Consider the following 26,617-nt stretch of genomic DNA (forward strand, 5'->3'; position numbering starts at 1 on the left):
AGAGGGAAAGTGTGTGCGTGTGTGCTCGCGCGAGGGAGAGGAAGAGAGTGTGCGCATGTGAGATTGTGCATGCTTGATAGAATGTGTGCGTAATTGTGATGGTGTATATGCTTGTGACCATGTGTGTTTGAGAGAGTGTGTGTAGACAGTGGGTCTGTCTGTGTGTGTGTGTGAGTGAGTAATGTGATAAGGTCACCTGTAGTGTGACATGAATCAAAGATCCAGGCTGAGGCCGTCCTCGTGGGTACCGAACTTGGCTATCAGCCTCTGCTTGGCGACTCTGTTGCATTTCTCAAAGTCCACCTCAAGTTTTAAAAAGTTTTTGTACATAATTCAGTTTATTTTGTTTTTGTAAAATGAATAAAATTTAGCGAGTTTAAATTTTTCACATAATCAAGAATTATGATTTTCTACTTTAAACTAATTTATTGCTTTAAGAGTGCTAATCAAGCATTATTCATTAAGCAATCACCAACTTGATGTTCTTTATAATCACCAAGTCCCAGAGTTATCTATATCATCAAAATGGATTCTATAGAAAATGTGTTGCTTGTTGAACATAATTTAATTATTTTATTCCTTTAGGTTTGTTCCCTGCTTTACTCCTTATCCTTGATACTTCTGTTAATGAGTCCTGCCTTTCCTCCTCTTTGCACTAATTCAGGTGTTACTGTTTGATTTTACAATTTAGCTGAGGTCTGCTCTCACCACTTTATTGTAGATTTGTAGATTACACTGCTAGTATTACTATTTCAGATCATAATCTTGTTGCTTTACTTCAGATCTCACTGTCACTGCTTTACATAGATACAAACTGTTAAATTGGTAGTCACCTTTGCCTGTCATTGTTCACAACACAGATGTTATGTGTTTCACAATATTTACAACAAATATGGATTAAACTAAAAGAGATGATTAATGGCAAGGTTTTTTTTTTCTCAGTTGTACTTGTCCTTTATTTTCCTGAAAGCAGTGATGTACAACACTGTTAAATTCTGAAGTCCAAATTCTAACGACATCATGCCTCATGGCGTTTGGTAGACTCCAGTGCCATTGCTCTTTAGCAAAGTGAAGATTCAAATTTGGACAGATACAGACAATACATTAGACACAGGGTATAAAATTGTGCATAAGTGAAATTTAAAGAGGATTTTTTTTTTAAGTAGAGTCACTGTCAATGAACAAAATTTTGGAAAAAGTGCTAGAGAAGCATCTCAAATTGTGATCTGCAGTTTTTATGACCAAACATTTAGGGGAAATAAGAAGAGGCTGGTGAAAACTAAGTATGTCCAAGAAGCAGAAATCTGTCTTCAAGGTATACACATTAGTCTGCAGGCAACTGATAAAGCAGTTGACACCTTTTTGATGATGCCTGGTCTGGCATCCTTCAGGGAACTAAAATCAAGTTTTAACTCAACACTGACCATTACAATCTCAATGTTGCAGACTCTGACTCAGAGTCAAAGATGTTATACCTGGACGAGGCTACTGACAATTATGTATACGAAGACCTGCTGAAATGGTTCCTGCTGTTTTGGTGGGCATGGTCAACTATATTCTGCTTCTTGACTTTCCTGACATATCTCTCTTCAAGTGTTGCCACTGAAAGCATGTCATGCTGTGATTTCAGTGTTTCCAAGAAAATACTCAACACAAAAGTTCGTATGTTTTTGTGTAGCTTAATAGAGCCATTAAATCTGTTAATTTCCATAAATTGGATTTCTTCTGCAGGTTTTCATATCCCTTCACAGAATGTGAGAGTCTGTGGCAAGATCAGCATTTATTTACTGTCTCTAATTTCCCTTCAAAATGTGATGCCACACTTTCTTCAATAGAATACAGTGTGCAACTCCATGAACAAATATTTGCTAAGGCAGATACCATAGAAACATTGTAGGAATGTGACACCTTCTTGAAAAGTGAACAAGAACTAAACCATCACAAGTAGATGTTTCCAAATGAGAGTTCAAATGAAGGGACAAAAAATATGAGATAGTCACTGGAGGATTCAAAATGAGGCCTCTTCCGGACTACTCTATCCAGTTCTGGTCACCCCATTATAGGAAGGATATTATTAAGCTGAAGAGTTCAGAAAAGATTTGCCAGAATGTTGCCAGGAATGGAGGGCTTGAGTTATAAGGAGAGGCTGGATAGCATTGGACATTTTTCACTGGAGCATAGGAAGTTGAGGAGTGACCTCATAGAGGTTGATAAAATAATGAGGCATATAGATAAGGTGCATGGCAGGTGGCTTTTCCCTAGGGTGGGTAATTTCAAGTCTTGGGGGAATATTTTTAAGGTGAGAGGCGAAAGATTAAAAAAGAGACACGGGGCAATTCTTTTTACACAAAGTGGAATGAACTTCCAGAGGAAGTGACAGATGTGGGTACAGTTACAATGTTTAAAAAAACATTTAGCTAAGTACGTGAAGAAGAAATGTTTGGAGGGATATGGGCCAAGCACAGGCAGATGTGACTAATTTAGTTTGAGATTATGGTCAGCATCGACTGGTTGGACTGAAGAGTCTGTTTTCGTGCTGTATGACTATGAATCTATAAATCTGCTGTGCTCATTTCCTTTGCGATAGTAGCCTCCGTCTGTACTAATTATCTGTCAACTGCAGTATGTTTATCTCTCGGTGTGAGAATGTGGGTGCACAGGTGTGAACATAAAATGATAAAATCGACAGAGCACCTGAACTGCAGCCAGACCTGATTTTGTAAGTTGTCCTCCTTCTACTCATGTAAAGGAAGGGATTCCAGTTTCAAGCCAATTGTGCCAGGATAAGAAGTGGATGCAAAACCGAATGACTTACAACGATTTATGCAAGGCTTGTAGGAACTAAGTGCCAGCAGCAAACAGGAAATGAAGGAAAATGGTTAAAAAAAAGACTAAAGTAGGCATATCTTATCTGTATTGTAATGTTCGTTCCACAATCTACATGCATTTCGGTTACCTTGCCATGTAAATACTAGAATGCCAGAAAAAATTCATATGTTTGAGGTATGTTTTATTACTATGGTTGAATAGGTCTCTGATAAATGGAGAGAGTCCAAATGGACATGTTTCCAGCAGTATGGGTTTTCCAACCGTTATTTGATTCCAGCCACTTTATTACAAACCTGCTTAGGTTGAGTATGATATAGGCTTCAATATTCAGGAAGGAAACAGAAACCTTAGCATATTATGATATAAACTAATTACTGAGTGTCTTCTGCCTGTGTCATAACTTTGTTATGTTGTTCAATAGGTAACTTTCATTCAAAATCTTGTATTCTGTGTGGAAAGGAGCTACCGCAGGCCAGATTTTGGTATGTGGGAGAGAGGAAGCAAATATAACAATGGCAGCACTGAACTGCATTCAAGGTATATTGTTTCACATCTTAATGAATATTTTTATACCTGCATTTAGTATGTTTATTACATGTATAAATATAATGGGAAATGGAAATGGCTAGTTTTGTCATTATGTGCTACTAAAATATTAAATGCAATAAGGATGATGCACTTTTTTTCTAAACTTAACAAAATTTTATTTCGATTGCATGCTTTTTCCTATTTTAAGATAATGAAAAAATGTAATTTCCAATCTGAAGTAGGCATTTATGTTGAACATTTTTGCAGCATTACTTTCTGTTTCTAACCCTGTGCTAACATTTGGGGAGGTGTAGAGTAACTTTCATGACTGTGTGCAATTAAGTTCAGAATGCCAAAAGCTTCAACAAGTTTTGCTGAGCATTTGATATTTAAAAGACATCAGTTTGTACAATGATGCTGTAAAATTTCTAACAGCACATTAAAAATGCTACCAGAATGTCACGACTATCCGTAATGGCAGTACCACAATAATAAATCATTTTAAGTAAAAGAAGATTTAAAATGACATCAGTTTCCACAAATTTCCTTTTCTTCAATCTCTTTTTCAACTATGATATGCTTTATTTTACATTTAAGCATTTGGACAAATGTGGCAAGTGGTATTCTCCATAGATATGAATCAGGGCCTTTGCAATCTCTTATTAATATTAATGACAGGAATGAAGGAACAGAGTTAAGTGTCTAGGTTTATAGATAACATTGTAAGGATTTACAGTTTGAGGATTGTGTACATTAGATTAGAAGTTATTAAGGAGCATAGGCAGACTATGGCTTGTGAAGTTTATTGTGGGTTAATGTAATGTGATCCACTTTGAGTTTGCGACAAGCAAATCAGTATATTTCTTCAAGGTGAGAGATGAGGAGCTTAAAGCTGGCAGCACAAAATACAAAGTTACTAAATTGGTACAAAAGTATTCAGATCACCAACACTCCACTGAGTTATTACCGTGGAGGTTAGAATGCAAAATTGGGCAAACAATTGGGCAAAAGTGGGCAGCACGGTGGCACAGTGGTTAGCACTGCTGCCTCACAGCGCCAGAGACCCGGGTTCAATTCCTGCCTCAGGCGACTGACTGTGTGGAGTTTGCACGTTCTCCCCGTGTCTGCGTGGGTTTCCTCCGGGTGCTCCGGTTTCCTCCCATAGTCCAAAGATGTGCAGGTTCGGTGAATTGGCCATGCTAAATTGCCCATAGTGTTAGGTAAAGGAGTAAATGTAGGGGAATGGCTGGGCTGTGCTTCGGCGGGTCGGTGTGAACTTGTTGGGCCGAAGGGCCTGTTTCCACACTGTAATGTAATCTAATCTAATACTTTAGATGCACAAGTCTTAGGTCTGGCCTGCTGATTTCAGTTTTCACACCAAGTCTTGGGAAAGGTAGATCATCATGAAAGGAGTGTAACATAGTTTCCCCAAAATTCTAGATGGGCTGAAAGAGTTAAATTTGGGAGGCAACATCCAAGAAATATTATCATTGGACCATTATTCCAGATATCTAGGTAAAATTCTGGGGACCCAAGTTCGAGTCTTGCCATGGTAGATGATGGTATTTGAATTCATTAAAAGTCTGGAATTAAGAGTCTAACGATGACCTTTAACAGTCTAATAATGAATCTATTATCATTTGTTTGAAAATCCATCTGGTTCACTAATGTCCTTTAGGGAGGGAAACAGCCATCCTCACCTGATCTGGCCTACATGTGATTCCAGTCTCTCAGTGGTTGAGGCTTAACTGCCCTTTGGGCAATTGTGACTTATATGTCACTAAAGCAAGGACTATTTTGGAGCACTCAGCGAGGACAGCATGTTCACAGAAATACTCAAAGAATTACAACTATTTTATTGCCAACATTGGTACATGGCAAGATTTGTGCATGCCCTTTACCTTTCACAGAAGTAAGGAAATCATAATAACATTTGAAAGGAAAAGTCAAATGCTGGCTAGCAAGCGAAGTCCTCATCCTGTAAATGAGCAAAACAAAATTGTATTATTTTACATTAGTGTTTACTTGAATTTAAAGTGTTGAGTTTATTTAGTTGCGTTATTTTTAATGATCAAGGAATTCAGTGGGTACGTACAGAGAATCTACTTGTTCTGGTGATGGAATACAGAAAAAGAATGCATAATCACAAACAAGAGTCAGTGTTCACAGCGCCAGGGATCCAGGTTTGATTCCAGTCTTGGGTGACTATCTGTGTTTGCATGTTGTCCCCATGCCAGCATGCATTTCCTTCCACAATTCAAAAATGAGTAGATTATGTGGATTGACTACTCTAAATTGTCCAAAGTATCTAGGGAAATGCAGGATGGATGGTTGAGCCATAGTAAATGCAGGGATAGTTTGGGTGAGCTAGGTTTGAGTGGGATGCTGTTCAGAAAGTCAATGCAGACCCGATGGGCTGAATGACCTCTTTCTGTGCTGTAGGGATTCCGTGATTCTAAAATATTTGACTTTTCCTTTCAAATGTTACTGTGATTTCTTTACTTCTGTGAAAGGTAAAGGACACGCACAAATCTTGCTATGTATCAATGTTACCAATAAAGCAGTTGTGATTCTTCTGTGAACATGTTGATCTGGCTAAGTGTTTTAAAATAGTACTTGTTGTAGTGACATAAAAGTCACAATAAAAGGTCCAAGCATTGGTGAAAACTAAGAGTTATCCCACATCCTTACTATTCCTGTGCTACTGCAGACTGCAATGATCCTTTAACGTCTGTGTGTTATGCCTGAGTGTCCTCCCTGATAGCATTTCCAACGCTACAAATTGAAATGTGGATGTTCCCTCCATTCAGCTCCACTGTAATGATGAATTGACATATGATTTTCATATTGCCCATCTCAAATCTTAAAATTTCTACCCAGACATGTGACATCCTTCCCTCCTAAAGCCTGTAGACACATGACAGATTACATCTTTGCTGATTATAAAAGAGGTACCCAAGGTATAGCAGTTGAAATACAGCTTTTCACTAGTTTAAGCTGCTTCACTTCTTTTGCTTCTGAAAACCTTCTCATCTCCTATTGGTGCTATGCATTTATAATTGACATTAGAACTGTGCATGTGAAAATACATTTACAAAACTGCACATTCAATGCAATGATTAAACATCTGTGCCACTATTTATCCTCAGAAGGCTTTTTTTCTTTTCTCTCCCATTGTGTTGAGGTGTTGGCCTAACTTCCACTGTGAAGGTGGTAGAACTGGTGACTTTGAAAACTTTGGCAATTATACACTGGGTGTCTAAGCATAGAGGTGCCGTGCTGCCAAGAGCCTCTCAGATAGGTGCATGCTTACCCTCCTCACTGTTGCTACCAGTGGCAATGGGGTCATGCCAAAGGGGAGATAGAAGGGCTGGGGAACTCTAAATATCCTGAGGAAAAGTTCCTGGGATTCCTATTGATTGCTTCTCCCTGTGGATGCCAGCTAGAACTATCACCCTTTCTGTGCTGGTAGCCAAGCACACTCTTCTGGAGCTCACACAACAGTAAGAACACGGAATACTCTTCCATGTTTCCTTCCAGTCAACCAAGGGCCTCTGGCACAGTCGATTAATGTTCCCTTGTATCTTTCTGCAGGTTGATCATGTCACTTAAGCCCAAAAGTAGGGACATGTCTTCTTCATGATGTTGAATAGGCACCTGGTGTCTAGCAGTCCTCTGAATGTAAGAGGTCTCAGGCATTTCTTCCTCGTGTCAATGATGTGCTCAATAGATTGTGTCATTGAGTTTAATCTAGCTTGAGTATCCACCAAGGTGGTTGTCTCTGTGTCTTGCCAGTGAGTTTCTGAGGTTCAAAAGACATCCTTCTCAGAGATAAATGTGATGATGAAGAGTTCAGCTTGCAGCTTTTTGTGCTGAATCTGTGCTAGGTGCTGCTGGTGCAATAAGAATTAATTGGTGAAGTTGCAGAATAGTTTATGCAGTGTAATGAGATTCCCTGTGTGCATAAAAGATCAGATGATAATATTACTTATTAGGTTCCTGGCCATTCCTGTCTCCCCATTGTCACAGGAACAGTCCTAGTCTTCCCTAGCCAGCTGCAAGTCCTCCTCAAATGGGGTGGGATCTTGATAGCTGCCACCCCTCAGCTGCTTTTGTATATCTTTTGGCCCACGTAACACAAAGCTAAATAAAGACCGAAAGTGCTGGAGAATAATTTATGTAATAATGAGAATAATCTTGCTTAATCTGTAGAGAAAAAAAAGTTAATGTTTCAAATCCAAAATAACTCCTCTTCAGAACTGAAGGGGGTTGGAAAATGCTGGTTTTTATGCTGTAGTTGAAGAAGGATGAGGAACAAGTGGAATAGATGGTGAGAGCCACTGTCACTGACCTATGCTCCACTGACCTCTGCCCAAGCCAAATGGGTTTGAGGGGATGGTCTTCTGGTGCCATTCTCTGGTAAAAGAATGCCATTTCTCACCGTGGCTCCAACCTGCATTTGCAAGGTAAGATCACTAAACATGAGTGCCAGTTTCTTTGTCTTTGTGACATTTCTTAATCATTAGGGAAACCACCACAAGGTCTTTGAATTTTCCAGGAGCATTCCTAGCTTTCAGCAAGTGAAGTGGCAGTCTTTAAATGTAGCACCAGAAGCTTTTGAGTCCTAGAGGTCCTGCCAAGGAAGAGAACTTCTTTCTGATTCACCACATATGATTTGCTAAATTACTGACGCAACACCTTGGTTGCACAGCTAATTAGGTGAGAGACATGTAATTGTAAAGATAACCCACCCCACACATTCCTAAGATGCTCATTGCCATTTTTAAACTTCAAAATGGAAAATCTTGGCCTAAGTTAAAATGAATGCACAGTGTACAGTTAAACAGAGTTGAATAGTAATTTGACCTCATCTTAACCATTACCATCAAGCCAGGGGATCAAACCTGGGCCAATGGAGAGTGCAGGAGGGCAGGCCAGGAACATTTTATTATTGGTAATAGTATACTTCAAAATTCAAATTGAACGTTTGTTGTAAGAGCATGATGTTTAGTAATTTGAAATTTGGTTAATTTGCAAAAAAATCTCCCATCAAAAATACACACAGAAATGCATGCTTCTGAGATGCTTATTGTATTAATTGCATGTACTGAGATTTCAAATATGCCCCTTTCTTTAATAGTTCAGTTGGTATGGCCAAAGCTGCGTTGGAAGCAATCAATGGTTTTAATCTCTTCGGCAATCAGGTATTTTGAATTATATTTATTGCTTGTTTGTTTCCATATCAGAATAGGTAACTGTCAGTAATCCATCAACAACTGTGAAGGAAAAGGCATGCAAAGTCAGTGCATCCCATTCGCAAGCAGCCTAGTGTTTATATAGGATCCTATTTTTGGATTGATTTGTATATAAAGTTAATGACTATAAATTGTGCAACTATGAAAATTAAATTCACAAAAACAAGCAATATTGAGTGGCAATGTTTTATTTAGTTTTTCTGACTTTTGAAGATAAAAAATTGCTTTAAATAATTTGCAAAAAAAAAGGCAATTCAGTTGTTGCAACGCATCAGTAGTGTGGTTTTCAATCTGAAAATTTACAAAATTTTATAGATTTCAAACTGCAATGGTATTTTTTTCCTAAATATAATAATACAAAATTGGTGGGAGCAAATCTTTGGGAATCCAGAACTAAGTTCAAAATTCATGTCCATGCAAGAACGAAACAATAGTTTGCAATTGGGTGGCTAAATATGCCTGCACACCAGACAGTAAAATGGTATTAAAGGGTTCTTCATTATTCAAAGATTCACCAAACATAAAACTTTATTGAGGAGACAACACATTCAGGAAAAGGTAGAGCTCCTTAAAAACCCAAATTCTTAACTGATCATGTATTGTAGATCTTTATCATACTACTTCCTTTAACCTGATTCAGACTTACAGAAATCCATCACCAATAACTTGTGTTTTTGTGCTAATATTTGTTTACCCATATAGTATTCTTAGCAAATTTGTAAGGGGCTGAACATGTTCAAGCAGGAAGGATGTTTCTCCTGGCTGTCAGGTCCCATAAGCAGGGGACACAATATCAAATTAAGTAGTAACATTTGGTCTGAGATGTGGCTGAATTTCTTCATACAGATGATGGTGAATCTTTGGAGTTTTGTACCTCAGTTGCTCTGGTGACTTAGTCATCAAGTATATTCAGGATAGAGATCATTGGATTTCTAGATTTAAAGATAACAAGGGATATAGAGATAGTTCTGGAAAATTGTATTCAGATAGAAAATCAGCCATGATCTAGTTGAATAGGAGAGAAGGCTCAACAGATAGAATAACCTACTCCTGCTTCAATGTGCCGAATACGTAGAAAAACATTCCATGGTGTTTTGTAAAGGCATAATGGATAAAAGTAGATGCTAAGCCAAAATGGAAATATTGAGATTGGTGACCAAAATCTTATCAGAGGCCTATTTTAAGAAAATTCTGTAGAGAGGAGATAAACTGAAGCTGGATAAAAGAAATTGGAGTAATTGGTTTAAAAAAAGAGTTCCAATGCCTAGGAGCTAAAGGTATAAATGTTAATGCTTTGGTGAACAGAGCAGGTATGCATCAGAAACAGAATCACAGGAACAGCTTTCAAGCCATTTCCTTCCAGTTAATGCCTAATTTGCAGCACCATAAAATATCCTAGATTCATTTGACCCACTGTTAAGATGAGCAGTAAAGTATAATTCCAGAAGATTAATTTTTGTGAAATCATTTTCTGACTCCAATATACTGCAGTTTAACAACATAATCCTTAAATTCAAATCTACAATAAGCGTCCCTCACCAGTGATGATAATTCTGTGTTGCTAAAAGAACTGGACCCATAGACTTATTGAAATATCATACGCATCAATTTCTTAATCTACAGTTATATTTCTAGCAAGGTGAAGTCCCATCTCATCTTATTAGATAAACAAGGAAGCCATTTGGTCTATTGTACTTGCATTAGCTTTACAAATGACCTAGTGTCAATTGCCTATTTTTTCCAATTTGCTTGCACATCATTTCTGTCCAAATAATTATCCAGTTCCACCTTTAGTGTCTCAGTTGAATCTTTCTCCACCTCACTTCCAAGCAAAATGCATCCAAAATTATTGACTTTATTTCCTGTGTCCTGCGACATAGTATATCTCCACAATAGAAATGTGGAATTTATTCAAACTGCTGTGTGTGCTTGATAAGTATGTACCTGTCAGACAGGTAGGAAGTTTTTGAGCGCAGGAGCTGTGGTTTACTAAGGAAGTTGAATTTCTTGTCAAGAGGAAGAAGGAAGCTTATGTTAAGATGAGATGTAAAGGCTCAGTTAGGGCAGTTGAGAGTTACAAAGTAGCCAGGAAAGACCTAAAGAGAGCTAAGATGAGTCAGGAGGGGACATGAGAGGTTGTTGGCGGATATGATCACAGAAAACACTAAAGCTAGTTCTATAGGTATATAAGGGATAAAAGAATGACTAGAATAAGATTAAGGCCAATCAACCACAGTAGTGGGAAGTTGTGCGTGGAGTCAGAGGAGATAAGGGAAGCACTGAAAGAATATTTTTCATCAGTATTCACACTAGAAAAAGACAATGTTGTCGAGGGGAATACTGAGAAACAGGCTACTAGAGTAGATGGGATTGAGGTTCACAAGGAGGAGGTGTTAGAAGTTCTGGAAAGTGGGCAAATAAAAAATCCCCTGGGCCAGATGGAATTTATCCTAGGATTCTCTGGGAAGCCAGGGAGGAGATTGCCCTCCCTTTGGCTTTGACCTTTATGTCGTCATTGTCTACAGAAATAATACCAGAAGACTGTTCAAGAAGGGGAGTAGAGACCACCTTGGTAATTATAGACCTGTGAGCCTTACTTCAATTGTGAATAAAGTGTTGCAAAAGGTTATAAGAGGTAGGATTATAATCATCTCGATAGGCATAAGTTGATTAGAGATAGTCAACATGGGTTTCGTGAAGGGTAGATCGTGCCTCACAAATCTTATTGAGTTCTTTGAGAATGTGACCAAACAGTTGGATTGAGTAAAGCAGTTGATGTGATGTTTGTGGATTTCAGTAAGGTGTTGATAAGGTACCCTATAGTAGGCTATTGCACAAAATATGGAGGCATGGGATTGAGGGCAATTTAGCAGTTTGGATCAGAAATTAGCTAGCTGAAAGAAGACCGCGTGGTGGTTGATGGGAAATATTCATCCTGGAGTTCAGTTACTAGTGTGTACTGGAAGGATCTGTTTTGGGTCCACTGTTGTTTTTCATTTTTATAAATGACCTGGATGAGGGCGTAGAAGGATGGGTTAGTAAATTTGCACATGACGCTAAGGTAGGTACAGTGGATAGTGTTGAAGGATGTTGTAGGTAACAGAGGGGTATAGATAAGCTGCAGAGCTAGGCTGAGAGGTGGCAAAAGGAGCCTAATGCAGAAAAGTGTGAGGTGATTCACTTTGGAAGGGGTAACTAGATTGCAGAGTACTGGGCGAATGCTAAGATTCTTGGTAGTATAAATGAGCAGAGAGACCTCTGTGTCTATGTACATACTTTCCTTAAAGTTGCCACCCAGGTTGATAGGGCTGTTAAGAAGGCATACAGTGTGTTAGCTTTTAATCGTAGAGGGATCAAGTTTCGGAATTATGAGGTCATGGTGAAGCTGGACAAAATTCTGGCATGGCCGCACTTGGAGTATTGCATGCAGTTCTGGTCACCACATTATAGGAAGGATGTGGAGCTTTGGAAAGGGTTCAGAGGAGATTTGCTTGGATGTTGCCTGGTATGGAGGGAAGGTCTTATGAGGAAAGGTTGAGGAAATTGAGGCTTCATTACAGAGGAGAAGGTTGAGAGGTGACTTAATTAAGACATATAAGATAACCAGAAGGTTAGATCAGATGGACAATGAGAGCCTTTTCCATAGGATGCTGATGGATAGCACAAGGGGGCATAGCTTCAAACTGAGGGGTGATAGATATAGGACCGATGTCAGAGGTAGTTTCTTTACTTAGAGAGTAGTAGGAGCATAGAACACACTGCCTGCAACAGTAGTAGACTAACCAACTTTACAGGCTTTTAATTGGTCATTGGATAGATGTATGGAGGAGAATGGAATAGTGTAAGTTAGATCAGGGCTTCTGATTGGTTTCACAGGTTAGCGCAACATTGAGGGTCGAAGGGCCTGTTCTGCGCAGTAATGTTCTATGTTCTTTTCTATGTTTTATATACCTCTGAAAGATTTCCATTGAAATAAACCAGTGCTGCACAGTCCTTATGCACCATAACTTTTCCCTTTGCTCTTTTTCCTTGTTAACAGGTGGGCATCTAATAGATTCCACTCACATGGTGTACAGATATTAGAATTTTTTAATCTCATATCTCAAAAGCTTTATTATAAGGAATGTCTAAACAATGTCAAATTTAAAATTGTCGGTGCCAAAGGTTTGCCTGATAATTGCTCTATGAAACAGTTTGGAATGTTTTACTATGTTCAGGGTACTAATTAAATGCTAGCTGCTGTTGTCATGTTTTATATCTGTATTTTGAAAATAACACCTCATTCGTACATGTACTATAAGACCATTCAGCCTATCATGCCTACTGTGCCATTCGGTCATGGTTGATATGTTTCTCAACCCCATTTTTTCTGCCTTCTCCCTATAATCTTTGATCCTCTTACTGATCAAGAACCTATCTATCTCTAGCTTAAGTACACTCGATGGCTTGGCAACAACAGTCTTCTGTACCAGTGATCTCCATAGATTAACACTCTTCCCCTTCCCGCCTCCCACCCCAACCCACTGGCTGAAGAAATTCCTGTCAATTCTAAAAGATCCCTTTACTCTGAGGCTGTGGCCTGCTAATAATGGCAACATCTTCTCTATGTCCACTTTATCCAGATCTCTCAGTATTCTGTAATCAGATCCACCCTCATCCTTCTCAAATTCATCAAGTACACACCCAGAGTCCTTCATATGACAAGTTCTTCATCCCAGGGATCAATGTTTTTAAACCTTCTCTGGACCCCCTCCAACGCCAACACATCCATCCTTGGATACAAGGCCCAAAACTGCTCTCAATATTCCGAATGTGATCTGACCAGTGCCTTATATCTTAGCAGTATATTTCTGAACTATTATTCTAGCCCTATTGAAATGAATGCTAATATTTCATTTGCTTTCCTAAGTGCCATCTGAACTTGCATGTTAACCTTAAGAAAATCCTGAACTAGGACTCCCAAGTCCTTTTGTGCTTCAGATTTCTGAAGCCTTTCCCCATTCAGACAATAGTTTACGCTTCTATTCTTCCTAGCAAAGTGTATATAATCTCACACCGTCCTGCATCGTATTCCATCTGGCACTTCTTTGCCCATTCCTCTAGCCTGTCCAAGTCTTTGTGCAGCCTCCCCACTTCCTGTCCCATGACCAACTTTGTGTTGTCTGCAAACTTCACAACAGTGCCCTCGGTTCCTTCATCCATATCGTTAATATATAACCTGAATGGTTGTGGTCCTAATATTGATTCCTGTGGAACTCCACTGGTCTCCCATCCTGAAACAGACTGCTATATCCCTATTCTGTGCCTTCTGCCTTTCGGCCAATCCTCTGGCAGTACCTTACTCCTAACACCATGGGCTGCTATCTTATTTAGCAGCTGCCTGTGTGGCACCTTGTAAAAGACCTTCTCGAAATCCAATGAGATCATGTTCACTTGCTTTCCTTTGTCTAACTCGTTCATTATCTCCTCAAACAATTGTAACAGATTTGTCAGGCATGACCTCTGCTTGTCGAAGCCATGCTGACTCAGTCATATTTTACCATGCATGCCCAAGTACTCCACAGTCTCATCCTTAATACCGGACTTTACAAATCACATCAATGACCAAGGTCAGGCTAACTGGTTTATTGTTACTAGTCTTCTGCCTCCTTCCCTGCTTAAACATCTGTACGTCTGTAAATATATGTATGATATGATTAAACTCTATTATCACTTTTAATTTTATTTGTAGGGATGTTCTTGGTCAGTGATTTTTGTTGATTTTGATGCTCACAATCGGAACAGACAAACATTGTGTTCGTTGCTTCCACGAGAATCACGGTCTCACGTAAGTAGAACATCTTCACAAAATGAAGAAACAATTGCTTACATCATTCTCATGGTTCATGACTTTATTATTTTGAAATCTCTATTGAATTGGGAAGGTATGCATTAAAGTGCTGATTTATGTGTCCACCTACAGATTTTTTTTGTCCAACAGGTATTGCCTGTACTAGATCCTGTGGATAAATAATTTTCATTTGCAGTTAGCATTTTTGCAAAGTAATGGATTTATTAAAAGTTTGATTGGTTAAGACTGCACAGCATGTGCATACCCAGGCATACTCATTATTCAAGATATTGCTTTAATTTTTAAAAATTCATTCATGAGACATAGGTACAATTGGGCTAGCCACCATTTATTGGCCATGTCTAATTGCTCTGAAGAAGGTGCTGGTAAGCTGCCATCCATGGACGGTAGGTACATCCACAATGCTATTAGATGGGAAATTCCAGGATTTTGACCTAACTACAGTGAAGGTGTATAGTTCCAAGTCAGGATGCTGTAAGACTTGAAGGATGACTTGTATGTGGTGGTGTTCCCATGCATCTGCTGCTGTTGACTTATAGCTGTGGAGGTTGTGGGTACGAGAGATGCTGTTGAAGGAGCTTGGGTGTGTTGCTGTAGTATACCTTATAGGTGATACACATTGCTGCCACTGTGCTTTAGTTGTGTAGTCACTGATTATTGGAAGTAGTGCAGGCATGGCAGTTAAATGTCTACTTTGTCCTGGCTGGTATCGAACTCCTTGAGTGACATTGGAGCTGGAATTGTTCAGGCAAATGGAAAGTATTCCATCACACTCATAACATTTGACTTGTAGATGGTAGACAGAATGTTCTGAATTTATGCTTAGTACAGTGTTACTTTTTCAAAAGTTATCCAATCTCAATCTGCAAATCTCAGCAGTGCATTTTAATTGCAAAGCATCTGCCTATTTTAACAGCAATGTTACTGTTTCAGTGTAATTTCCTCCAGAAATCACTCGGAACATTTGTCTCAGTGATTAGGAATTTATTTGAATCACATTAGTAAGGTTATGAAAAGTGTTGTTGCACTATAATCACTTTGATTAGAGAGATTTGACAACAAAGGATCTAAATTAGATGATTTCAATTGTAATGAGGATTTCAAATTCCTAATTAAAGAAATAATTAATTTGGCTGGAGTTTCCCTAATTTTGGGAATGTTGCTTTTTATGATTGCTGCATAGGTTTCCCTCCATTGTCAAGCTCTATAACAAGCCAAAGAAACAAAAGTATCCAAAAGTATAGTTTTTTAAATGTGACAGGAGATTCTTCATCTGTTTTTGCTAGTGCAAAATATTATAATCTCTGGAGAGATCATTAATCTTTAATGAGAAATTTAAACACCCAGTGATCGACTAAACTATTTCACATTTTGAACCCAAAACAAATTTTACTGTGTCAAAAGATGAAATTAAGCATGTGCTATAAATTTTGCACTAAAATCTAAGTCTTCGAGTATACATCCAGACATCCTTTCACTTCCTTATTTCATCCAAACATCCCCTTATATAAGATCTTGAGGGATCATTCACTTCTCTTATAAGGAACAAACCAAATATGCCACAACTTTCTCAAATAAATGTGTTTCTCCTCTTCAACTATTCTTTGAGATACTTGATTTCATGGTGATCCTTCCAGTAACTTTTGCTAGTGGCTGTCAAACTTTTTTTCAATATCCCACATGGACTTCTCTTAAGCTTAGATCTCACTACCTTTATACTCATTGCTTTAGAAACCAGGAAGAACCTTGGTTCCAAAATGCCTCCACTCTAATTGTCCTGACTTGGGATAGATCAGTCTGATTTCTCCCAATCTGCTTCCACAGTTTCTGTACAGTTCACGGGTCCACTGCTGCTTTTTACTTCCTCTTAGATTCTATCTCTCCTTGCCTACAAGCTCCGATCAAACTGGCTACTTGTTTCCCTCATTTAGAACAATAAGCATAGCAGGTGCATGGGAATGCAGCAATCTGCAAATTCTCCTCCAAGCTACACAATATACATGGTTAACAGAGTCAACGCCTATTGGTGAAGCATATTCTGAAACAAAAATACCTTAGAAGAACTTCTTTAATTTCTTCAGTGAGCTTGTTTTTCCATTTAAATACAAATTTAATTGAAACAAAGAAACCTTTCCAAACCCACAGTCCAACTCCATGTTAATGTGACATGCTTTGTGGTGCTCCAAACAAAAATGTAAACTAATTTTCAACATATTGTTTTAAAGGTAAAAGGTAATTAGACGCATATAAATGATTTATATCTTTAATGGAGGAATCAGTGGTCCTTTTTCCAGACTGGCTGTTTCCAAGAATTTTCCTCCTTGTTTGCTAAGTTGCTTTTAGCTTCTTTGGTCTGAGAATTACTTTGTTTAATTCTTCCTCAGGATGTAGGCATTGCAGGTTAAGTCAGCATCTATTTCCTGTTCCTAATTGGCATTGAACAGATGGGGACTGTCAGATCGCAGTGATCTGTATGATGTAGGTTCACCCCACAATACTGTCAGGGAGAGAGATTGGACGATTTTCTTAGCAATTGTGAAGGAAGTACGTACAGTATCTCATCGGAATTATTTGTGTCTGATTCTGTCATTAGGATGCTAAGTACCTAGAAGTTAAAGGTAATAAGACAAATGGGTATTGAAAATTAATTAGTTGGTCATATTAAAATATATGTGCAAAAGAGCATTAGAATGTCAAAAAATGCAAATAGTGTTAATATAAGGAAGAGCCAGAACGAATGGGAGGTTGTATTTAAATGGAAAAACAAGCTCACTGAAGAAATTAAAGAAGTTCTTCTAAGGTATTTTTGTTTCAGAATATGCTTCACCAATAGGCGTTGACTCTGTTAACCATGTATATTGTGTAGCTTGGAGGAGAATTTGCAGATTGCTGCATTCCCATGCACCTGCTATGCTTATTGTTCTAAATGAGGGTGTTTCAGAGAGAAGTTCTGCAAAGGAATTTTGGTGAATTATTGCAGTGCATCTTGTAGGTGGCACACTCTGCTATCATCATGCATGTTGAAGATGGTGAATGGGGTGCTGATAAAGTGGACTATTTTGTCTTGGATGGAGTTGAGCTTCTTGAATGTTGTTTGAACTGCAGTCATCTCGGGAGAATATTCCATCATGCTCTTGACACATGCTTTGAGGTTTCAGAAGATGTGTTTCATACCACAAAGCTTCTGACCTCCTCTTGTAACCATGATATTTATGTATTTGATTCAATTCAGTTTCTGGGTCAATGGGTAACTCTCAGGGTATTGGAGCTGGGAGATTCAGTGATGATAACAACATTGAATTCAAAGAGAGAATGGTTAAAATATGTCTTAATCATTGTCTGACACTTGCATGGCATGGGCGTTACTTGCTAAATTTGAAATGTTGGTTAGGTCTACTTCACATGGACATGGACAGCTCAATATCTGAGAAAGCACAAATTGTACTGAATATTGTGTAATCTCACTGATCATCCCCTTTCCTGACAGTATGGTGGAGAAAAGTTCATTGATAAAATACTGAAGATAGATGAGCTATGAAATTCATAATTAAAATTACTTATTGAAATAAATATAGATCCCCCTGTATCTACTAAAAGCTCTTTGTGGCTTTGGCACTGTTTAAGTCTTCTCATTTGTAACTATAACTTATTTAATAAACACCAGTGACTCTTCTAAGTGAGTAAGTATGTAAGTACCATGATCCATATGCCAGTTTCTCAACCAAGATTTTCCATTTATTTACATTTAGAATTCAATTCTTTATCTGAAAGTTATTTTCTAAAGGAATTATGAAATCAGATATTCTCAACAAGAAGCAAATAAGTCTTGATTCCTGTGGAATAGCCTACATCCCTGATCCTTAGATCATACCTTCCAGAAGGCAAAATCATTTAAAGCTCTCAGTTAGTATTGATACTTTCAATTAATATGGATTCATTAAGTATCAAGTTCCTTAGGTGATGATGATCAGACTGACCTGACATTATATCCAAATGGCTAATCATGTTGGATGAAACACTAAACGGCACACAGTGTAGAGCAGCACTTCATAGCCTGTGAGCAACATCTCCATTTGTAAATTTTTATATTTATATGATGGTGTATATATTGATCTATGATGCACAGAAACCAATAATTATATACTGAATTTTGCTATACTGGAATAAATTATAGCAGTGAAGAGGGATGTTACCTTGGAAGGATCATTAAATGAGACCATATGGGTAGAAGGAAGAGAACAACTCAAGGTGTGTGTGTGTGTGTGTGTGTGTGTGTGTGTGTGTGTGTGTGTATGTGTGTGTGTGTGTAATTAAATTTCAGAAGCTTATCAGAATAATAAGTGGATTTTAACTATGCAAAAATTAGTAGGGAGAGTTTTAGTATGAAAGGTAATGAACGAGCAAGGTTCTTAAACTGCATCCAGGAGATTCATTTGGCATGGATGGACTTGAGGTTCTTGAATGTTGTTTGAACTGCAGACATCTGGGCAGAGTATCCATCCCATCGTGCTCTTGACACATTCCTTGAGGTTTCAGAAAGTGTGCTTCGCACCACAGAGCTTGCAGCTTCTGGCCTGCTATTGTAACTATGGTATTTATATATTTGATTCAATTAAGTTTCTGGTCAATGGGTAACTCTCAGGGTGGTGAAGCTAGGAGGTTCAGTGATGATAGTTCATATAAAACCCAACAAGGGAAAGGGTAGTTCTGAGCTTAATTTTGGTAATTGAGCATGTACAAGTGGAAGGTGTTTCAATAAGGACACATTTTGGAGTTAGTGATCAAAACTAGCACTGCTTCCTCACAGCATCAGGAACCTGGGTTCGATTCCAGCTCAGGCGACTGTCTATGTGGAGTTTGCACATTCTGTCTGTGTCTGTGTGGGTCTTCTCCGGGTGCTCCGGTTTCCTCCCACAATCCAAAGATGTGCATGTTAGGTGAGTTGGCCATGCTAAATGGCCCATGGTGTTAAGGGCTATGTAGGTTAGGTAGATTAGTCAGGGGTAACTGTAGAGTAATATGGTAGGGGAATGGGTCTGGGTGGGTTACTCTTCGGAGGGTTGGTGGGGACTTGTTGGGCCTGATGGCCTGTTTCCACACTGTAGAGATTCTATGATTGAGAACTCAATTTGGTTTAGGATTGTTATGGCAAAGGATAAGGATGGACCAGGAATAAAAGTTCTAAACTGAGGTAAATATGAGACATAATATTGGTTAGGACACACTTGGACTATTGCGTTCAATTCTGGTTGCCACATTACAGGTAGGATGTGGAGTGTTTGGAGAGGGTATAGAAGAGGTTTACCAGGATTTTGACTGGATTAGCTATAAAGAGAGGCTACAAAGCTCAGGTTGTTTTCTCTGAAGCGTCGAAGGCCGAGGGTTGACTTGATACAAGTCTAGAAAATTATGAGATGCATAGATCGGATTGATGGTCAGAATCTTTTACCCAGAGTTGAAATGTCGAAAACATGCATTTAAGGTGAGAAGGGGAATGTTCAAAGGAGATGTGAGGGGCAAGTTTTGTACACAAAGAGGGGTGGAAATCTGGATAATGCTGCCAGAGGCAAATACGATAAGGACATTTAAGACACTTTTAGATAAACTTATGAATGTGCAAGGAGTGAAGGGATATAGAGAAAGGACAGCTAGAAAGGATGAGTTTAATTTGGAGTCATGTTCGGCGCAACATTGTGGGCTGTACTTTTCTCTGTTCTATGTTGTGCTGCTGTTTTATATTTGCTTGAGACTAGGGTCATGTCAATTTTCAACAGAAAATAGTTTGGGAAGGCACCAAAGTACAGAATATTTGCTTACACTGATTCTTACAATTGATCCTTTATCATCTATATGCAGTCTTAGAAACATGACTGAACTCGTATAATGGTCATATAATTTGCAATTTGTAAGAAACTATGAAACTGATGTTATAAATCCAGAAAACTTTAAAAAATGTCTGTCAAATTCCACTATTGTTGAAAATGAGGTAACAGTCTCACAGGCATCTGTGCTGGGACCTCAACCATTTGCAATTTATATCCATGATATAGATAAGGGGAGTACAGACATGGTAGATGAATTTGCAATCACTACCAAGGTAAGCTGAGATTCAGGTATTGCACATAATCAAGAAGGCTAATTGGGTCCTATCCTTTCTTCTGAGAGGAATATAACATAAAACATAAAAGCTATTATGCTTCAGCGAGACAGAGCATTGGTGAGACCACATCCTAAATACTGTGTACACTTCTGGTCTCCTTATTTAAGGAATGATATATCTAATTCAGAGGAGCTTTATAAGATTGATACTTGGAATGAGTGAGTTGCCTTTGAGAGGTTAGCTTGGACAGGCTGAGCTTGTTTCCACTGGAATTTAAGAGTGCGAGGTGATCGAAGTGTATAAGATTCTGAATGTGTGTGGGTGTGGAAAGGATATTTACTCTTGTTGCCTAATCCAGAACCAGGGGTACTGCTTTAAAATTTGGGGTCACCATTTTAGAACAGAAGAAGTTTTTTTTTCTCTGAGGGTTGATAAACTTCCTGGAATGGAACAACTCTGCATTTCTGACAGTGGATTCTGATTAGGGCTCCTTAAGAAATGTAGAGTTGTACTTGCACTCTGACAGTTCCATCATAGCCCAGAGCAGTTTGTTGCTGTATTCTGTACTTTAAAGGTCCAACATGGCAGAGAGCCAGTTTAACCCTCCTTGTGAGAGGTTAAGTATATAAAGGAAATGTGAGTTTAGGGTGCCAAGAGAGCAATGTACCAAGTAGGTAAGGGGTCAGGTGCTAGGTAAGTGGGATGCTTGGCAGTTTGGTAATAGAGTGCCATGTAGTTCACGTGTCAGATGGGTAGGGGTAAAATGCTTGGTCAGTAATGTACCAAATGGGTAGGAATAAGATGCCAAGTGGGGGGTGCCAAGATGGTAAGGAGCCAGTATGCAAATTGACAAGGGGCCAGGTAAGTGATCGTCAGTCAAGGTGTGTAGAAGATGACAGGGTTGAATGTGGTCTTGGGGTCTCGTGGCCTCCTGCCGTCGTAGGGAGATGTGGTGTCAGGTTCAGTGGCAGAGGAGTGAGGTAGCAATGGGAGCAAGTGCCAGAAGGCATGGAGTCAGGTCCTTTGTCAGGGTTAGCTAGTTTCCTGGGTATTAGGTCCCAGGGAAGGAAGGAGCATATTGGGAATGTAGCACCAGGTCCTAGGAGTATAGGGGGACATTGAGACCAGGGCACAGAAGCAGTCTGTTGGGTTTAGTGACTGAGATGTCAGATCTCTTGATTAGAATGAACTGTTGGGGCCAGTGTTGGAAGTTGTCAGGTCTTGAGTAAACAGGAGAATGTCAAGTCAGAGTTGAGGTGATGTCAGGGCCTGAGATAGTGTAGTTAGACGTGGGTGTGTGGTAAGTTAAGGGGGCCAGTTTAATAATTGAGGAATTTGAATAGGATTTTAATAGTGTACCTTTTGCTGAGTAAGTGTTTACTTCACTATTACAGAACTCTGTGAATTGGCTGATTTAAATGGATGCGTTCAGAGAGTTCCAGGCATAGAGGGATTGCCCAGCAGAATCTTCAATTTACTGGGCAGTTCTTGGAGTTGTGCATAGGGACCGTGTGGAATCCTCAACAATGTTTATATAGTAGTTCACAACTTAAATGTCAATTCATAACTTTAATTTCTTATTAGTTATAGTTTCATTTCAAATTTACACTTCATCTAAAATTCTGTTTATTCACTTGCTTCAAGTGAGTGTGATTTTGCGGAAGTATTGTTTTCATTTGAATGCATAGTTACATATATTTATTGCTTTTTTTTAACATATCATTTGTCATTTTGAATCAAGTAAAGTACATTGCTGCTGGGCAACCAAATAAAATGTTTAATTATATCCTATGATATTTTTCCAGAATACAGATGCTGCTTTGCTGCCGTGTATAAGTTACCCTGCATTTGCAGTGGATGATGATGCCTTGTTTGATCAAACTCTTGAGAAAGTTGTTCGTAAACTGAATGGAAAATATGGATTGAAACGCTTCTTAAGAGATGGATACAGGACAGGATTGGAGGACCATTCACGGCGTTACTATAAACCGGCAGAAATCAAGGTATTTCGGATAAGTTATCATTTTCCTAAAACACTCTGTGTGGAGTTTGCACATTCTCCCCGTGTCTGCGTGGGTTTCCTCCGGGTGTTCCGGTTTCCTCCCACAGTCCAAAAACATGCAGATTAGGTAAATTGGCCATGCTAAATTGCCCGTAGTGTTCGGGGCAGGGGTAAATGTAGGGGAATGGGTCTGGGTGGGTTGCACTTTGGCGGGTCGGTGTGGACTTGTTGGGCCGAAGGGCCTGTTTCCACACTGTGAGTAATCTAATCTAAAAATTCTAATAAATGCTATTTTGCTGAGTTATTTTGAAAAAAAAAGTATTACTGAAGTATTTCATCTGGCACTGAACAGGGCAATTCACAAGAATATCAAGGTAAAGGGGAAGCTTCCTTTCCTTGTCAAACTGGTTGAGAAATCTTCAAGTGGATTCTTTCCTACTAGCTGTCACAAGCCTACATTCACTGAGCAATATATGCATCAAGACTCCTACAGTTTCATGCACGATGAGATTAGCCACATCAACAACCTCATTAATGTGGTCTAAGCTCCTTCACCACGTAAGCTTGATGTTTAAATAAAAGCTGTATCAAAGCCATCCTATTAGATAAAATTGAAGTTGTAGTGAATAGTGAAGAAGGTTGTCTCAGAGTACAACAGGATCTTGATCAGATGGGCCAATGGACTGAGGAGTTGCAGATGAAGTTTAATTTAGGTAAATGTGAGGCTTTGCATTTTGGTAAGGTGAACAGGACAGGACTTATAGAGCTAATGGTAGTGCCCTGGAGAGCGTTGCCAAACAGAGAGACCTAGGAGTGCAGGTGCATATCCCTTCTAAGTGCGGCCGCAAGTAGACGGGGTGATGAAGAAGGCGTTTGGCGCACTAGCCTTCATTGGTCAGTGAGTATAGGAATTGAGATGTAATGTTGCAGATATACACATCATTGGTTAGGCCATTTTTGGAATACTGTATTTAATTCTGGTGTCCCTGACGTAGGAAAGATGTTACAGAGTCGTGGAGTTGTACAGCACGGAAACATACTCTTCAGTCCAACCAATCCATTTCGACCATAATCCCAATCCAGTCCCACCTGCCCGCGCTTGGCCTATATCCCTCCAAACATTTATTATTCATGTACTTATCCGAATATCTTTTCAACGTTGTAACTGTACCCGCATCCACCACTTCCTGAGGAAGTTTATTCCACGCACTGACCACTCGTCTTGTGTTTAAAAAATGTAGCCTCGTGTTACTTCAAAATCTTTCTCTTCTCAGCTTAAAGATATGCCCCACTAGTCTTGACATGCCCCACCTCAGGAAAAAGTCACCTGCCATTCAACTGATCTATATCCCTCATGATTTTATGAACTTCTATAAGGTCACCATTTGTTAAACTTGAAAGAGTTCAGAAAAAAATTGACAAGGATGTTGCTGGGAATGGAGGGTTTGACTATAGGGAGAGGCTGAAAAGAATGGGGCTTTTATCTCTGAAGTGTCAGAGTCTGAGGGGTGACCTTTACAGAGGTAGATAAAATCATGAGGGGCATGGATGGGGTGAATAGCCAAGGTCTTTTTCCTAGAGGAAGTGAGTCCAAAATTAGAGGACATAGTTTTAAAGTGAGAGGGGAAATATTTAAGAGGGGCAGAGGGTGGTGTGTATATGGAACAAATTGCCAGAGGAGGTGGTGGAGACAGATACAATAACAGCATTTAAAAGACATGTGGATAGGTACATGAATAGGAAGGGTTTTGGGGGGTATAGGCCAAATGCTGGCAAATGGGACTAGATGTCTGGTCGGTTTGGACAAGTTGAACCAAAGGGCCTGTTTCCGTGCTGCATGACTGTATGATGGCTACGTAGGTCAGACCATATCACACTGGATATCACACAACTCATGAATGAGCCCAAGGGTCTATTTTCAGTTCTTGAAAATGGCCAGTCTACCTCTGACAAGGTATCTCCAAACTTTGAGCAAGAGATGAAACTGACTATTTCGCATTGCTATTGTGCAGCAGCAACACAGGTGATGTCCATCAGTAACAGCTGCTGCTGTAAACCCAAAAAGATACAGTGACTTGCATGCAGTTGAGTCACATGGCAAATGGATTTCAGTGTTGACATAATACTATGCACCAAAGACTGATGGATCATATCAAACCACATGTCACTTTTACTGTTCACAACAGGCAAGGGACTGATCGTGCCCATTCATTTCATGCTTGTAAAACTCAAAGCACAGTCTCGAACATTAAATGATTTTCTGCAATTGGAAATTTTTTGTTAAGTAATCCCAACTGTGTTACAAATTATGCTAACAACCAAACTAAGATAATCAGTCTGGCTCATAGTGTGGCACATCTGTGCACAATGGAAGTTATATATATAAAAATACATTGGAACCTATTAGATTAGATTACTTAGATTAGATTAGATTACTTACAGTGTGGAAACAGGCCCTTCGGCCCTACAAGTCCACACCGACCTGCCGAAGCGCAACCCATCCAGACCCATTCCCCTACATTTACCCCTGCCCCTAAAACTATGGGCAATTTAGCATGGCCAATTCACCTAACCTGCACATTTTTGGACTGTGGGAGGAAACTGGAGCACCCGGAGGAAACCCACGCAGACACTGGGAGAATGTGTAAACTCCACACAGTCAGTCGCCTGAGGCGGGAATTGAACCCGGGTCTCTGGCGCTGTGAGGCAGCAGTGCTAACCACTGTGCCACCGTGCTGCCCATATTCTTTATGGACAGGAAGAATATTAATGTACTTTGCACCTGTTTTAATTTAACAATGTAGGATCAGCCATTCTCTGATTCATTGGTCAAGACAACACCCTGAGAAATCAGAGGCAACCTGATTTTGTTTAAATTTGAACAAAGCTTGAAGTATACTCAGTCTTCATCTAGTTAGTGCGTTCTCTATGATAGCAGCTCTTCCACTCAGAGTTCATTTGCTAACCAGTTAACACATTTTTCTTACGTATTAAATAAGCGTTTCGATTTAGATTGATATTCATGCAAATTGTTTTGAAGAGCTCAAGACTCGATCTCTGTACTGCCAAATTACTATTTTTAAGTCCTAAATTGGTGAACATGTATTTGAAGCAACCTTTCTACTTTCTACTGTAACCTCTCTTTTGAGGTGTTTGGAGGTTAAAGCCTCTATCTCTGCTTTGACCTGTCTTCCATTTAGTTATAGAAATTGTGATGGCAAAAATGTGCACCTTGAGGATGTTGTAGAGCTGGCAGTGATGGAAGCACTGTGGGAGTGGTCATAACATTGGTACAGGATGCATAATGTGAAATCACATAGAAAGGGGGTGAGGATGACAATATTTTACATTTTGAATTTGGTCTATACAGTACATTGAGGCTGTGGTTTCTCCTTTCCTGTTGTGAAGGCAGCCGAATACGTTGTTTGCTTTTGATAGTTTATTATCCTTGTCTGTGGTGCAACAAAATGAGATGGTGCTTTCAAATGGATAACTTGTTTGATGGCAGTTCTTTTGATAGCAATACTTAATGTCTGTGTTCATCTTGCGGAACAGGCTGATGCAGGACTTTTGTTTTCTCTAAACTGATTTTCAGTTTGAAGAGCTGCACCAAAAATGATGTTATATCTGCTGCCAGACCTGCTATGTTTTTTCCAGCAATTTTTAAAAAAATTTTCTCTGATTTCCAGCATACACAGTTCTATTTTTGTGTGTGTATACATTGCCAGTCTGATTTGCTGTGGGCCAGGAGAGTGCAATCATCAGAAAAAAGGAGTTTACTGATGAGTTTTTTTCTTACACCTTCATGTGGCTCTGTAGATGCCCAAGTTTAGAAAGACCAAATCCATCCAGAAGCTTATGTCAACTCCCTCCTCAGGATGTTATCTCTCTTTCTTCGACATCCTACTGAAGATGGTAAAGATGAAGAAGAAAAAGGGGTTCCATAATGTTAATTACACCAGTCTCATAATCCACATCCCCAGGCAACTGTTCAGGAGACATGAATCCCACAGTGATGAAATTTGAATTCAATAAAATGTAGAATTTAGGCT

At 39.2% G+C, this 26,617-nt stretch overlaps 1 protein-coding gene across 3 annotated transcripts in view; it reads left to right on the plus strand.

The window, feature by feature from the left end:
• The window catches only part of phkb (phosphorylase kinase, beta), a 263,395-nt gene that overhangs the window by 84,501 nt on the left and 152,277 nt on the right, over nt 1-26,617 (plus strand). For all 3 annotated transcript variants that reach the window (XM_043706917.1, XM_043706918.1, XM_043706919.1), the window contains exons 8-11: nt 3,251-3,366; nt 8,498-8,561; nt 14,344-14,439; nt 22,369-22,566. In XM_043706917.1, the coding sequence (XP_043562852.1) occupies nt 3,251-3,366; nt 8,498-8,561; nt 14,344-14,439; nt 22,369-22,566 (474 nt within the window). The remainder of the gene's footprint in view (nt 1-3,250; nt 3,367-8,497; nt 8,562-14,343; nt 14,440-22,368; nt 22,567-26,617) is intronic.

Source organism: Chiloscyllium plagiosum, chromosome 17 (genome assembly GCF_004010195.1).
Source record: "Chiloscyllium plagiosum isolate BGI_BamShark_2017 chromosome 17, ASM401019v2, whole genome shotgun sequence".
NCBI classification, from domain to species: Eukaryota; Metazoa; Chordata; class Chondrichthyes; order Orectolobiformes; family Hemiscylliidae; genus Chiloscyllium; species Chiloscyllium plagiosum.